This window comes from Telmatherina bonti (assembly GCF_933228915.1).
Source record: "Telmatherina bonti genome assembly, chromosome: 19".
Taxonomy (NCBI): Eukaryota; Metazoa; Chordata; class Actinopteri; order Atheriniformes; family Telmatherinidae; genus Telmatherina; species Telmatherina bonti.
The window spans coordinates 23,003,720-23,020,357 of record NC_136617.1 but is presented as its reverse complement, the minus strand read 5'-3'; the positions used below and the strand labels follow the sequence as shown (position 1 = coordinate 23,020,357).

General features: G+C 41.1%; 1 protein-coding gene across 1 annotated transcript in view; it reads right to left on the bottom strand.

The window, feature by feature from the left end:
- The window catches only part of vps50 (VPS50 subunit of EARP/GARPII complex), a 104,223-nt gene that overhangs the window by 34,845 nt on the left and 52,740 nt on the right, over window positions 1-16,638 (bottom strand). Inside the window, exons 14-23 of the mRNA XM_079259140.1 lie at window positions 16,258-16,349; window positions 16,079-16,173; window positions 13,829-13,927; window positions 12,429-12,519; window positions 11,526-11,711; window positions 10,472-10,590; window positions 9,258-9,364; window positions 8,131-8,252; window positions 5,283-5,360; window positions 4,757-4,837 (exon numbers count right to left, since the gene is read on the bottom strand). Of these exons, the coding sequence (XP_079115266.1) occupies window positions 4,757-4,837; window positions 5,283-5,360; window positions 8,131-8,252; window positions 9,258-9,364; window positions 10,472-10,590; window positions 11,526-11,711; window positions 12,429-12,519; window positions 13,829-13,927; window positions 16,079-16,173; window positions 16,258-16,349 (1,070 nt within the window). The remainder of the gene's footprint in view (window positions 1-4,756; window positions 4,838-5,282; window positions 5,361-8,130; window positions 8,253-9,257; window positions 9,365-10,471; window positions 10,591-11,525; window positions 11,712-12,428; window positions 12,520-13,828; window positions 13,928-16,078; window positions 16,174-16,257; window positions 16,350-16,638) is intronic.

Below are 16,638 nucleotides of genomic sequence, written 5' to 3'. Positions count from 1 at the left end.
GTGTTATTTCTATCAGCCAGTATATTGGAACAACCAAAACACATGTTTAGGGTCAGACAATGACACCCTGACGTAAACGGAAAATATTTGCATTTGCAGTTACTGATGTGGTAATTTGTCTGCTGGAGTTTAAAAATCTACTGGTGTGTGTGTGTGTGTGTGTGTGTGTGTGTGTGTGTGTGTTTTTTTTCACTTTTCTGTGTGTCTTTCAGAGCAAATTTCTGCAGCCATCCCTGCTGCCAGAATACTGGTGCCAGCACAGAAATCATCTGACTTCTCCCAGCTGTGTCAGAGCCAAGCTGGGAAAAGCCTGAGCCCATCTCCACACAGAAGCTAAGTCTCCATGTGCAGACGCATAAAACACACAAACACACACCTAATCAACTCGTCACACAGCTGCTGGTTGACTTCAGAAATCTGTAGAAATAGAATTGAGCAAAATTTCTGGCCATTTGATCTTATCTACATGCCAGGGCTGATGGAAAAACCGTGAAATGAACACACACACACACACACACACACACACACACACACACACACACACACACACACACACACACACACACACACACACACACACACACACACACACACACACACACACACACACACACACACACACACACACACACACACACAGAAACACGAGCCTGTGTTTTCAGTCACAAGCACCAGGAAACTGTAGGACAACACAAGTAGGTTTCTGATGATAAGAGTTTGGGTGCATGAAATCACTTGTAGTTGCTGAGGAGTTGACAAAGCATACAGATCCGATGGAACAAGAAATGAGAGATTAGAGAAATTTGCCAAACAAATAAGAAAAATGAACTAAATGACAGAAAAAACAAAAATTCCCTTAATGCAGCTGATTTCAGTGCTGAGAGAAGTAAAAGCTTCATGAACTAAGGGGGCTTCCAATATAACCTCAGAGCAAATGCAATATTTCGTTAGCTTTCTTCACATTACCTGCAGCAACAGCTCTCAGCGGCTGTCACCGTTTAACTTTCTGGCAGCTTAAACACGGCCACAGAGGTGGTTCAAGGCATTATCCTCGCTACGACGTGATCTGAGAAGCTGCCACACAGGAGGAGTCTGAACATTTTACAGGCAAAGACTCTAATCAGATCTCTTTTTTTTTCTTTTTTTTTTACATTATGAATCATTCTGATTTAAAACTGAACTTTATGATCAGATAACACAACTGCACAAAAAATCTGCATGAAATAATCTAAAGTTTGCAGACAGTGAACTAGAAATTAAAATGTCCAATACAGATGACTGATAAGGTTTCAGAAAGGAAATCAAGAATACAGAGGCAAGGCCAGCACATAAATCAGGGGATGATTTTTCACTTATTCCCTTCGGATCGTCGGGTTCACACTGCAGCCCTTCTGTACCTGAGACCAGATGAGGAGAAAACTCGCTGCTGATCATTAGGGACTCTGAGTCATTACCAACACGTCGGCTTTGGAATCAAACAGTTGTGACGGCGAACCAGGGGAACAAAACCGCAAGGATTCAGCAGCTGAATTGGCATGCGGTGTGCAATTAACTTTATAATATGTTTACAAATGAGGTCTACCCTGTCACAATCTCTGGAGTGTGTGAGCGAGTGTATTTGTGTGCATGCAGAGGAGTGTCTGTACTCTGCAGGAACACACATTTCCACAGATGAGTGAAATTACCTACCCACACACACACACACACACAAGAAAAGAAAATTTAAAACAAGATTTTTAAAAATTACATAAATGTCAACACACCTTAACATTGAGTTGTGAGTATGCGAGGGGTATGCAAGTGTGTCACGTTGTGAAAGGAGAGCAAAAGCAGAGAAGAAACAGAGAAAAACGATGCAGACTAACTGCAGCAAACAGGGACAGTTTTCCAACATCAAATCCTTCATTGTGATGAACTGAAAGAGTTCCGTGTGTCTAAAATGACGGGCAAACTACTTTAGCCAACACATTAGAGACAGGACAGGTGTAGTTACAAAGCCTGACTCTCACCCCTGCTTCAAAACAGCTCCTAATCAGGCCCAAACTGATGATGATGTTCATCTGAAACACACGTAATGCAGCCACGCGGTTTAAACTTCGCACCGTATCGTCTTCGTAAAGGCTCTCGCACAAATGCGTCTTGTCCACATCTAGTTTGTCTATCCGTCACACTCAATTTCATCAGTTGCACAGACTGCACATATTGTTTAAAGGCGGCTGCTGAGCACTACAAAGTCAGCTGCACCCTTTTAAGACATCTGAAAATGGCTCATAATTTAGCTCAAAAATTACCTGGAAATGGCCTCCACTGGAAGCCATTAGGCTAAAAAAACGTGCTGCTAAATGAAGCTATTCTAAGCTTCCTGTTTGGTGTAATTTTCTGTCTTGACTCCATTTTCTTCACCCTGCCTTCAGGGTTTACTTTTATGTTTTGGTTAGCGCCTCTTTCTTACTGCTTGGCTGTGGACATCGCAGGTAATCAATCTGCCAAGCTATTATTATGCTGCTATGTCAAATAAATGTTTTACTCTGGAAAGGTCCTGTGCATGCTGTGTACTCCCTACTGTGGAAAAGTGCCGACTTTATATACATGCAGATGAAATGAACACCTCCTGTGATGTACGATGGAATTGAAATGAGACTTGCGTTGATGGGTGCCAGAATAGCTTAACATTATGCGTCCTGTTAGTGTGCATTACGCGTACTATAAGTTCAGTAATAAATGCAGTCTAGTCATGTGATAGTCAGCTCTTTGTTTAAAATGAACAAACGTGTTTTAATCGCTGCCAAACTGCAGCAGGTCTTCCAGCTCTGTCTCTGGTGTTAACAGTGAACTAGTACAGCACAAATCTTTTCTGTTAACCAAACAATTATGCTAAAAAGGAAACATTTTTACACTTATACAAAAATATATCCAAGTGAAATGAATATATTGCTAACTATCTAGTATTTTTAGACCAACAGAAAAACGGGTGGCAATTTGGAAACATGACCACGTCTAATGGATGCCAGGATGCATCTATGAGCATGCAGCAGGACATGAGTCTGAGTGCAGAAGGACGCAATAGCAGGGACATTATTTAACAAGGGTAAGTGGAAATCCATGTAGATTAAACATATAGCATCCTTTCCTTTGTTTCAAGACAGCCACCCTCCTAAATCATGCCTTCCTGCTGGCCATGGCCACGTTCTGAATACCGCAGCGCCCGACACCCAGTTGACCACTTGGTATGTAACGGCCATCTTTTAATAAGAGATACAGAAAATAAAGCTTCTGTTCTGCTTGACTCATTTGCAACATAGAAGATTCATAATACCGCCTAATGTTGAGCAACACACACACTTGCTTAATTGTTCTGACAAACCTTTAGAGTATGTCTGAAAGCTGTGAGTCCAGAAATATAAAAGGACCTCAAAACGAAATCTTTCTCGTTCTCATATTGTTTTGCAGAGCGTCACAGTTGACTAAATTATTGTAACTAAGTACAAAACCACTGACTGGAAAAAAATAAAAACAATCTACAGTTGAGGCATTTGCGGTAAATACTAAAATGCTGCTGGGATGGCAACAGTCGGTCTGCCATGTCTGCTGCTAAGATCAACAAGCCGACAACTGCAGAATGCTATTTTAAGTCCTAGAAACTAGTGATAATATATCATGTTATTATTGTTGACAGACAGACCCCTGGTTTGCTGAGATGAAGAAAGATAAAATCTAGATCTTTCAGGGTTTTCGCACAGATAAGAAAAAAAAAAAATCTGTATTTTTCAGAGCTGGTAAATTATTGTGTATCATTCAGCACAAATAATCCCACAATGCATTAGCAATATTAACTTTCTTCCTAAGTAGCTCTGGGATTTATAATTGTCTTAAGTAAAAGATAAAACTACTTTTCTGTCTGCAAACATCTCCTATTAAAGGTAAACATAGCTGCTGTGTGCATACAACTGATAATATTTACAAATACATGTATTAAAAGCTGCTAATTCTTGGTAATGACAGCACAATGACTTCAACGAGGCTTCGGCGATGCCGTGAACATAATTGGACTCAAGGGATGTGCTTATGCTTCATTTTTCTCCTACTAAAAACCAATAAAAACAAACCCAAAAATAACTACAGCCTTCATATTCCCCGTTGCAGGCTGAGGCCAGATTAATGTCCGTTTATGTTTATACGTTAAGACAACGAAAATGCTGTTAGACACAGAGAAGAATTAAAGGCAGACGTGAGCGAGGACAATGGCATTATCAAAATACCAGAGAGACAGACCTCCAGATGAAAAAGTTGGACTGTGGCGCTCTAATTGTCACGACGAAGAAGGGAGGGATGATGGAGAGCCATTATGGAACAACACAAGCTTCTACCCTGCTATGCCCACATAAAGCGAAGCAGATGCACGTGTTGCTTGAGTGCATGTGCGGGAGGAGGTGACCACCGGCCAGGTAATGATGACCCATAATGCATTTTGTGGCGACACCAGCTGCAGGCTCGTTTCAACAATAGGATCGTACTTACAGAATGTGTCAGGTGAATAAAGTGGACAGACCAGAACTTCACGGAGAAACATGAAGAGAAAAGAGCCTCCCGAGTGGGGGGGGGGGGGGGGGGGGGGATATAAATGGCGAGAGCATGTTTGTGTCAGGCAGGTGATGAGGGAACAAGGACCGGTGGGAAAGAAAAAAAAGAGGGATAAAGACAATGAGCAGAAAGGAGATGAGGCAGAAAGTAGCGGAAGAGACAGTCGCAGCCTTACCACGTCAATGAGGCTCTCCTGGATCCGGTTCAGTGTCGTTCTCAGTCTGCTGCTGATAAGGCCCAGACCTGATGACTCATACTGTGGAATACATGCACACATATACACACAGTGAGTGTCTATGCACCGCATTTAATGCCCTCCCACACACACACGCACACACATACACACATACACTGCAAAGATCTGCTTTCTTCTCACGTAGTTTGGGACAAGAGAGTCGTTGCTTTCTGAAGGCTCTTACACTAAAGAGGGAGGAGGAACTGGGAACAACAGGCATGAAAAATCAAACAATCACAGAGATGACAGCCCAGCAAGAGGACTGGGATGAAGAGGGCACCAGCACAGCAGCCTCAACGTCTAAATGCATCTAAAATCCATTTCACATGTGCTTGATGTAATCACGCACATCTGAGGAGCATTCAAAATGACCACACACACACACACACACACATTGACTAGTGTTCTGGACATGAAAGAAAGCCCAGCCTTATATTAGTCAAAGCACTTCAGGGTGAACTCTTACCAAGCAGGGTGGGCCCACCACTCGAGCAGTGACCGCCTCTCGGCCACCGTGGGTGGGCAAAGATGGGCTTGGGACAGGCTATGGATGGAGAATGGGCAGCAGAAAGGAAAAAACAAACAAACAAACAAAAAACAAGAGGCAAAAGCTCAAACTTTAGACGTAACACTGTGGAGACGGTTCAACAGAACAGAGAAAAAGAAATAATGACACACAGTGGTGGAATTATCATATAAGACCAGATTTATGCGAGATTTGGTGAGGTGAGGTAGACAGTGCGTCGTCCTGTCGTACTGTTGGTGGGTTTTAATCAAATATAACACAATAGAAAGAGTGATAGAAGTAACAACTTTTTAAAACTTTTTGTTTACCCAAATTAGATTCCAAATATCACAACTTCTCCTGTTTATGTTTTGAATAAAGAAAAAAGAAAAGATAGAATTAGGATCCTGAGTTTTATTCCAGGTCGCAGACTGTCATTATGAACGCTGCACAGACACGTGCGCGTTAGATAACATCCAGCGCGAGGCACTTTGGATGAGAGTTACGAGCTGTCAGGGACAAATAACATCTTGGATTTTTGCTCGTTTTTTTTCAGAGAAGCCATCCATCTATCCGGCTGTCAGGCACTTTTCTGATGTGCTCCCTCTTCTTCTGCAGTTTTCCTGTTTTGGTAAGCAGCCTTTCGCCTTTACAACTCTCCTTTCTGCTTCATATCCTTCTACTGTCTGTCAGAGAAGACATGTGAGTGAAATATCCAAGTTATTCTTCTGGGGTGTAACTTTCCAGAGTTTTGTCATAGTCACTTTTCCCTCCAAAAAAGAAAAAAAGTTTGTAAACCTGCTTTTTCTCTGCCTCCGTAGCTGGAAGTCAAGTTATTACTGACGCTGGAGAATCTGCGAGAAAGGTGCGCAATGCATCTTAAGCATGCGTGCAACACCGGCAGCAGTGCAGCCCCATAGACAGATAATTGCTGTATTTTCTCTTTTACATATTAATGCTCAGCTATTACTCCTTGTAGTGGAGAAGTCAAGCAGCTCCATCTCGATTCCAGCGGCATTCAGAGAGCAGAGTCCGGGTCAAAACAACGGCATGTGAGCGGGGGGAATTTCCTGAAGCTTTTTAAACATTCATGGGGACATTAGCATTTTACTTTCTGTGTCTCTTTGAGTGAGACCCATTAATGAAATGGCTGGGTTTATGAAATGAGACTTTTTGAGGATTTACGCGCAGCGGTTAAAAAGTGAGAGCTAGAGAAGGATGACCAGAGAATATAGAGATGGAGGGTGGCACAGGAGACAGGAAAGAAAAAGATCAGCGTTCTGAAAGTCAAGACGTGTGAAAGGTGCAGAAAGAAGTTAAAGATGTGGCGAAACAAATAAAAAAAAAACTCCAGACAGAATTATGAACAGCGTATGTGTGAGATTAATGATCTCAGATAAAGCAGCGAGGGATGATACAGGAATGGTACGTCCATGTGGTCAGAGACCAGTAAAAAAAAAAAACAGCTTCTGACAAGTTAACATTTCTCAACCTTTCCCCATCTTCCGTTCACACACATTCACACACATAAACATGCCAATAATCTGAATTAAAGAGGCCCCCAAGGAGCATTCTTCCTCTATATTTTCCATCTCCATGGGACAGAATCATTTCCCCGCCATCATTACCTCCTCCCTGGAGGCAATAATGACACAAAAGCTGTTTTTTTTTTTAACTCTTTGTGATGAACAGTATTAATGGCACGATAGCCTTAATATTATTGTGTTCAGGGAGGGAGGTGGTGGGGCTTGCAGTTTTTTTTTTTTTTTTTGTTTTACAGTGACAGACAGCAATGAGAAAATATGGAAGCAGCTGTTATTCTATGTCTCACCTTATATCATCTAATAAACATACAGATTTCCATCTCCAGAGATAATAAATGCAATTTTCTTAGTGCAGCAGAGGTAATATACAGAAGTTAGAAGTTATCAACTACCTCTGGGAAGCAAAAGAAAACAAATGCAACACCAAAAGTTTTCCACAGCAAGCCCATAAACAGCAACTTCACAGTGAACAAAACCTGTAAATGACCAAAAACCTGACTGTCTTTCTTCAGCAGCACTTTGGAAAGCACGAACGCTGGCTACATATGATGCTCATCAAAACACTAGCCAGCTAGTTCTCTCCTTCTGCTCCTTTCAGCTTTTAAGTAGCATTTTGTTACACTTATCAGATAGAAAGAAGACCTGAATGGCATGTCAGGTTGCATTATTTGTCCCTCAAATCACTTGACCACTAAAGATTGACCTCGTAGCTTATCAGTGACTTTACCACATGGGCACCTCAAACTCCCTTTCCCACTTGCCAACATTACGGTGTTCAACGTCAGATTCAGTGTTAAATGTCAAAGCAGGTGTCACTAATAACGATGGCAGCTGAATTTATCAGGCATAAATAACAAATATGCACTAAAATATGGGGGTTTTTTTTGTGTTTGTTGTTTAAAAAAATGAAGACTGAAGCAGTAGGGGGGCTTCGCTAATGACTGCCTTTATCATCACTGTTTCATTCGCTCCGATAGAAAGTCCACTCTGTGTTTCAGTCAGTTCAGTTCTCTGCTGCCTGCAAGAGGAGCAAAATGCTGAAAAGTTTGTTCCACTGTTTGTCTCAGGCCAGGGCTGAGACAAACAGTGAGGGCAGTTTCTCCCAGATAAAACATCATGATCCAAGATTAAAAGTTTTGGATCATTATGTCATCGAAAGATCCATTTCTTACACTTTATTCCTTTTTGACTGAGTTAAATTCTTCTACTGCTATAAAAAAAAAAATTATCCTCAAACACACCTTGCCTGTTTTAAAATATCTTACCATGTCATTGCGTCCAAAGAAGGTGTAAACGGCGTAAAGGTAGTAGTCGAAGAGCTGCGATACACAGTGGATGACGTCGAAGGCAATCGGCTTCAGAATATTCATCATCTGCATGTACTTTCCTGTACGAGGAGAAAAAAACAGCATTACACACACCTCATTTCCCAAGCTGCTGTGTTTGATTACAGCTACTAGTTTTTTCACCTTTTGTTTCAAAGCTGGCATCAGTTTTCAAAGAAGGAAATAACTCTGCTCTAAAGTTCACCTTTTCAGACACATGAAAGAGTTAAAGTGCATTAAGTTAATCATGGTTGCCCCACATTCTTTCTGGGTGAACTTAGGCAGGAGCATGTTGCATTTGCATACAAATAACAGGGATTTCATTTAGCAGGGAGGTAATAAAACCTACATATACAGAGATACAGGGGCGTAACAAGGTTACCATTGACTCAGAACCGACGAAAGGAAGAGGAAAAAAAACTCAATCTTGCAGGCTGTGCCACTGAAACAGCACTTTGTTTTTCTTCACACTCTTTTTTTTTTTTTACACCCTTTCTCCGAAATTTTTACCAAGAACTCGATCGAACTCCATCACAATCCTACAGGGAGTAAATTAGGAGTGAAAGATGGAACCACACATTGGTGCGCTTTTTGCTTCAAGTTTACTGTGTGTGAAACAAGACAAAAAGATCACACAAAACGGTTTTGTTTCATTTTTGTTGCTCTCTGTGTACAGGACGATGGGAAAAAAGGAAGACAAGACAAGACAAGCATCTAATGTGAATCTGGTTTGCCCATGAAAGTAATATCATAAAGACCACATCACCTAAGTGTACTTTTTGTCAATGAGGGGTCTGAGTGACCTAAAAAAAAAAAAAAAAAAAAAAGCCACGTCACAAAGACAACTAAGCACCTCATTGGAAATGGAAGGTCAGAGCTCAGGGCGAAGGCTAACTATTATTACTGTGGCTCAGTCACACAGACACAGTCTGCCAGTCGTAATGATTTAGTTAATTGATGAATAAATTGAAATCTCAGCAGGCCAGAAGGGAGGCGGGGCACACACTGCAGCCAACTCTGGAGGAGCGGTTAGTCAGAGAGTATGTGAGTGTGTGTGGAAGACCTACCAACGAGGCGGATGACGTTGAGGGTTGTGTTGGTAAGTATCGGTGCATTGGTCTTATTAAGGTTGTAGTCCGACTTCTTCTTGCTTCTCATCGTCTCTCGTGGGACACTGGAAGACGTGAGGGGGGAGGCAGCATGAGAAAAAAAGCAAGGAAACACACTAATACTTGTTAACATGACTAACCCCCCTGCAATGATAGGCTGGGTTCAAAACCTTAAGAGTGGGTCTAAGTCTTCTAATTGATCAATCAGAAGCGATTACACATGTCAGGAGACACAGATGCACCCCGGTGGTGAAGTCTCTGAACTGGTGATCCCTGACACGGAGCTCATTGAGGTGTATTAGCCAGCTGTCATTAAATAGGCTGTTTTATTTCTGGATGTGACTGTGCCACCCACTCGATAATTATCTATTAGTAATCCCTGGGTGTAAGAGTGGGAAAAGAGCATTTTACTGACGATGTGTTGGGTTAGTCAGGAAGACAAGTAAAAAGATCAATAAAAACAATGAAAATTACAAAAAATTTATAGTGGATTAATTATATTTATTTGAATTTTTTTTTTATTTTTTAACAAAAAAATCAATTTTAAAATCAAATTTAAAATCCAGATTTCTGATTTTTCGACTCGATTTTCCCACCCCTAGTTTTTACTCAGATATTTATTAACAAAATTCAAGACGAAGACCTAAATAACATGTTAAAAAGGTGTTGTTTTTGTAAATTATTAACCACTTAGCACTCAAACACATATCCTGATGGCAGAGACAAAAAAAAACAAAACACCTCGATAGATAGATATCTTTCAAATGACAATCAGTGCTTAAAACACAAGGGGGGGAGAAACGCATGAATGCCTTCAACGTTATTAAATAGTGACTAATCGTTCGATGGCCACCAATCACGTAGGTGGTGGAAGACAAGAAAGAATTTTTCATGCAGAGACAAAAAGATTTCAAAGCGCCTTCTGCCTGCAAAGCGGGGTCAGGCAGAGGTGAGCTAAAATTACTGTTGCTAAAGGCATGAAAACTGACTCAATGCATAATTTCACACACTTACAAAACAGCCTTCAGAGAGAGATTCGAAGACGGATCACTTTACGCTGATTGGAGTCTGAGTAATAAGAGGTGTCACTTTTGGATGCATATGTTAATGTCAGCGATGAGTCATCCTCTGACCTGTGTGGCACACTCTTGACAGCTTGACTTGGGACTGACCTCTTGAAAGGGGCATCACCCGTCTGCTCATCTACATAGTCCTGCTTGAGCTCCTCGGGGACATCGCTGTCGCTGTCGTAGTCCTGATACACATTCTTCTCCAGCTCGTCTGACTCATACTTGAGAAAGGAGAGAGGACACGGATTAAATGGACCTCGTAGAGACACTGTCAGTGCAAACAAGACATACAGTAGAGGTGATTTTTTTTTTTTTTTACTTTACCATCAAGTGAGTTGAGGTTGAACGGCAGAAAATGCATTTCCCTCTCAGGGAGGAAATCACATTTATCCTCTCTGATATAAGACAATATTTTCTTTGTCCTGAACAGAACACTTGGTAAATACAGTGTCATATTGGATTATAAGCTTAAGATCCTCCGTGAGCTTTATATGTGGGATACTAGTATTTTACACCAGGTAAAAAGAACATTTCAGTCTGGGTCTTATAGTGTAATTGGGAGAGGATAAACTGCTTCAAGTGAACCTTAAATTAATGTCAATGGAGGAGCAAATATTTGTTATGTCCTTCATATTTTCTGGATCATAGGACCAAAGCTTTTGTGCATGAGGGTCTCTCCAACAAAAAAACCTTCACAAAGACAAGTTTGATGAGCAACAGGTCACATGTTTCTTCTCTCTGAATTATGTACGCAACAAACGTTTACGGGACAAAGACCACAAAATCTCTGGTCATGTTAGGAAACATGGTTTAGAGTTTGCGTGTTGAGTTAATGAAAAGATTTCCTAAAGATGATTGCAATGAAAACTACTCTAAAACTTCATCCCGCTAGTTACGGCTGTGGTGATGGAAGGCTGAATGCTGCTTATAACCACTTAGTAACTCATTGTGATCATCTCTCTTAGCATTCTTCCTTAATTGACTTATTTGGCATTTTATCTCAGCATGGCGTACATTAGGTAAGTGGGTGTAAATGTCTGGTTACAATAATTAACATGGCCAAACCAACACAATCACTGCAGATAGAGGTGAAGATAGTGAATAAAAAGATTACGTGAAGTAAACCAAGGGGATGTTATTGTTTCTCAAAACCTACCCCATTAGATGCGAGCACATCCTCCGTCTCTTCTTCCTTCTGCTCAATGTGCATCTCAAAGGGATTCCCCTCCTGAAGGTACTGCTGGAACAGCGACAGCTCCTCCTGGGCCGGAGTGGACGAGGAAACGGCCTTTCTGCTCGGCGAGACAGACGGAGAGCCGCACTGGCCCAAGAACTTAAACTCCTGGAAGGGAAGGGATGGAGCACAAATGAGACAAAGATGCTACCTGTGTATTTTGATTCCAAAAAATAAAAACTGTACAGAAAAATGCAGATAAATGTCTTGTAAACATCGGTTGCAGGTGAAACCAGAAAATGTCTTTGCGCCAAAGCAAAGCCACAAGTGCCCGCCAATATGGCAGCCTGCTTGTTTAAATCACTGAATGTTTGTAGATGTACAAATATGGTAGATGGCGGCAAATTTAAAACATTTTATGAAGTGCAACAAGAGGTATTAGGCTGAAAAACGTCTCATGGCTCCTGGCTTTTTATCAAGAGTCTTCAGAATTTTTGAATAAGAAAAGAGATCTTGAAAATCTTCTGAAATCTTTTTCCCTCCGTTTCCACGTGAACTGAATTTTCTTTTCCGAAAGTTTGTTATACAAGCTGAAGACATCCACACTCTGGCCACACGAGGCTCTGATATTCAAGGCTTTGTTTTTAACTCTTGCCAATGAGCATGGGGAATGAAAATCCTCTAACGTACATCCCACTGGGGACAGCGGTCGTTTGATCTTCATCTGGGCTTTATAGTAGGCAGCGAAGATGCACACAAACATGCACGGTTAATTCAGCACAGACATCGAGCCTCACATCCTTATTCAAATTTCAGGGTGGCGGGATGCGCGCTGAGTGACAGTGTGGGAAAATGTTGTGTTTCTGGGATGTGTTATTTACTCACATGGAGCTGGGCAATGTTAAAATTAGACTTGACTGGACACAGTTCCCACGTCTCGTTTTCCAGAAACATCCTCAGCTCTTCCAGACGTGCCCTGAGGGGGGTTTTGCAAAGACAAAGATTAAATGGGCACAGAATACAAGGGGAAAAAATATCAAGGAAAATTAATCAAATTAAAAATACCTGCACATTAATTAGCTAACTTTATTTATTCAAGCAGCTCCTGCGCTGCCACAAGCTTCCTGATTACATTAATAAATAAATCAAGCAAAGGTCAGCGAGGCTTTGCAAAAGGGAAGAGGGATGCGAGTTGTCTGTGCACGTTTGCATGTGTTCTCAGATGAGAAAAGCCAACCTGCTGCACACCTGCCAGCTTCATAGAAGGTCTTTCTGTGTGAAATGTCAGCAGTGTTGACTTCAAATACAGGAGAAGCCTCTTTTTTTTGTATTAAAGGAGTTAGAAACATGACAGGTGGCAGAACACGGAGCACAGGAAAGTAGAAAAGCAGAGAAAGTAAAGCATGTGGTTTAGCATGTTCAGTGAAATCTATGACCAAACTACATCACCTGCTATATTTCTTAAATCTACTGCATAATAGGACAACAGAACTTTAAAAAAAAAGAGCAAAGTAATACTGAAAACAGCATAAATTAGAATAGTGTAACCCGTGTATAATTACTGTATATATACTTAAAGTGTTTAAACCTTAATAATATCCGTCTGTAGGTTTGGCATCGCCAAGGCAACAATACACACCCGCTGATGACTAAGTATATTACCCCAAGCAACTGATGGATAAATATAACCAATATTCGCTGATGAGAAACTTGTTTGCCAAGCTGGAAAATTCATTTTAATAATAATAAACGTAGCGAATGGAGGATCCATCACATGTTGCGGTGGCTCATCTTCTCTCTCTGGGTCACTCGCCTATCACAGCTACTTGCTCTAATTCCCACCAAGGCCACTTCCATCTCACAGCCTCCAACTCAGTCATCTTCCATCACATCTGTGCCATCTTGTGTCACAAAACTGAGTCATTAATAAAAAATAACAAAAAACAAAAAAACTAATATTTAGAGTTTCAGCAAAGGCTCTTGATGGATAACCTTAACTGAATAATGCAAGTTATTTCTGATGATGTGCTGTTGTTTATGTATGAATCTATATGTATGAGGCTGGCAGAGGAGTGGGGGTTGTGTACTCAAGATGGAAATATGCTTTCTTTTCAGAGAGAGTTGCCATGTAATTACAAGCCTACTGCAAACAGGGCTGTGCAAGAAATACAGGGTGTTCGAGGCCGACAGCGGCTGTTACATTGTGTACAAGTTTAAGTGCGTTACTTTCATCTACTACAAACTGATAAAAAAGCTTTTTAGAGGATCTAACAGGCGAGTCTCACCTGTGATAGTTTTTGAAGTAGTTAACACTCTGGCGCTTGATAGACTCCTGTAGAACCTCTGACTTGCTGCCGCAGAACTCCTCGCCGACCTGCATTAACCTGAAAGAGAAGGAAGGAATATGTGATAAGAAAAACACAAGTAGCAGGGAGAGATGAAGTCAGGAGGAAAGACAGAGACAAATACAGAAGGATTTGAGAGCTGAAACCCGGCAGAGAAGCTAATAGATATAAATCTGTTGGATCTGTGCAGAGCAGAGACACGTTTTTGCAGTGCACGCTGCCTTGAAAACAATTTTATCAGTCACAGCGGATGTGATATATCTGTCACGAGCTGAATAATCTGATGGAGAATGCACTGAGATGATGGACTAGAAGAACAAGTGGACATAAATCAGCATCAATGAGGTCTTTTTTTAGTGGTTTGATATTAACAAGCTTGCGAGCAAACACTGATGCAAAAAAACAAAAAACAAAAAAACACAAGCCAGGACTTGTGTGTTAAAGCTCGTGTCGTGTTTTACAGTATGGTAAACGGAGTCTGTGTTTTACATTTACAGTCAAACTTGCATGTCACTTTTTACAACAGATGCTTCGGTGCTTTCCTTGTACAAAAACAGGAAAAAAAAAAAAAAAAGGAATAGATGTAACAAAAACAGTCCCTCAGGTTGAAAGCCCCTGGAGGATGACTGCTGGGTGTGTGTTTGTCTGACAGACAGCAGAGCCAGCGGGGGCAGACAGACACAATGTAAATGCAGTTATCCTTGTAACTGTAACTCACCATGAAGCAAAAGGCAGATCGTTTTCACAGAGATGTTGGAGCAGAGACCAGATAGCTCTGGCTGAGTGACATATTGTACAAACGACTGAGCAACTTATATTCAGCTGCTCTTTAAATTTATATTTCAAAACTGATCTTGTTTTTAAATATTTTTTAGATATTATTTTTAAAATCATATTAATGCAAAGATTATTCATTTTTAAATGTAAATGTTTCCTTGGGATTTTCCTCACCGAGCTTCTCTGAAGAACTTGAAATGAATTAAATGATTTATTTGACAGATAGACGCGCAGCAGCAATCCACTGACCTCAAAGGGAAACATGTTTGGTGCCAGACTTTAGCAAAGCTGCTAATTTGTTGTTCAAACAGGCACTAAATACCATTTATGGCCTAAATTTGACATATAAGCAATCTTGTCTTTGTTCTGTTTTAATAAGCTTCTGCAGTGTCACAAGCTTTCCTTCCATCAAGTGTTGCTTTAATTTTTCACAAAGATCTTGTGTTGATGATGGAAGAGTCCAACCTCTGCCCAAAGCACATCTTAGATGTTCTCAGTGGGGTTAAGGTCTGGACTCTGTGGTGGCCAATCCACATGTAACAATGATGTGTCATGCTTCCTGAAGCACTCTTTCACTATCTAAGTCTGATCAATATTCACATTTTCACCTTGGAATATACCCATACCACCAGAGGGGGGGTCTGCTGATGGAATAACCTGCTCATTCAGGTATCAGCTGATCTCCTTTTAGGGCACATAATGTTACTGAACGCAGACCACAGCACTGCCTTCACAGGCTTGTCCAGTAGACACTCAGCATGATGGCTGCATCGCTTCATCTGCCTCTCTTCTTACCCTGATGTCCGCATCACTCTGGAACAGGATTAATCTAGACTCATCAGACAACATGACCTTCCATTGTTCCAGAGTTCAACCCTGGCTACTGACAACACGGCTACATGGCTGTTCAGCCCTTCGCATGATGTATGTGGAAAACATTTCCAGCAATTTCTGCAATCTCATTGGATGTTTTTTCTGCTTGATGCATTAAAATGATTTGACCCTTCTTAAACAAACCAACGTCTTCTCCACAACCATGTGATTTGTCTTTCAACACGGTTGACAAAGAAAGAAGAAGGAACAACACAGTGTCCACTGATTTAAACAAACTGGAGCACCAAATTGTTGTAATCAGACAGATTTTAATGAGTGTGTTTTTAAAACAAGCTTCATGGTCTCAAGGCTAAATGTCTACTTCAATTAAGCTAAAAGGTTTCAAATGGAGGTGTGTATTTTAGTCTGTCTGCCATATTTGAGTGAATTAGAGAGTACTGACAGAGAGACACAGCATAGGAAAGCTCTCTGGTTCAACCTGATTAATGTGACGCAACAAGAAGTTGACAGCAATGGCAAGACGATGAAGACCAATTAGCACAGACAAGAATGAGCAAGCCGGACTGATCGGCGGCATACCTGCTGATGACATCCAGTACCACTATGAAATCATCATATTTAAAGTTTGACATGTCTGTTCCCAGGATGTAGGCCTTCACTTTCAACTGGACATCCTGTGGAGAGAGAGCTGTAAGTGGAAGCCTATGTGAGTCATTCTGCAGTGAACAGGACGGAGAAGAAAAGTCCTCCCTACAAACCTGCCAAATCCGAGTCAGTCCATGCTCAAGCTTCTTCTTCACATAGCTACGGTCCACCATCAACTCATCCGACTCGGCTGTTGCAGCCTCATCTACAAATAATCCAGAAATAAAGAGGACAGATAAAAATGACTTCACAGACTGGTGGTTGGCTTAATTCAAATCATACTTAGTTAGCTGCCGCTGGATTATGTCTGCAGACTGAAAGAAATTAAGTTCATGTTGTAAAGAACATTGAAACAAAGACTTGAGAGCAGACTGAATTAGTATCCAGTTACATCATGGCTGACGAGGAGAAATCGTTTGATAATGTTAAAAGAAAAAGGTTTCCTAGAGTTGCATTAGAATAAGGATGTTGAAATGCGTTTCATCTGCAGATCT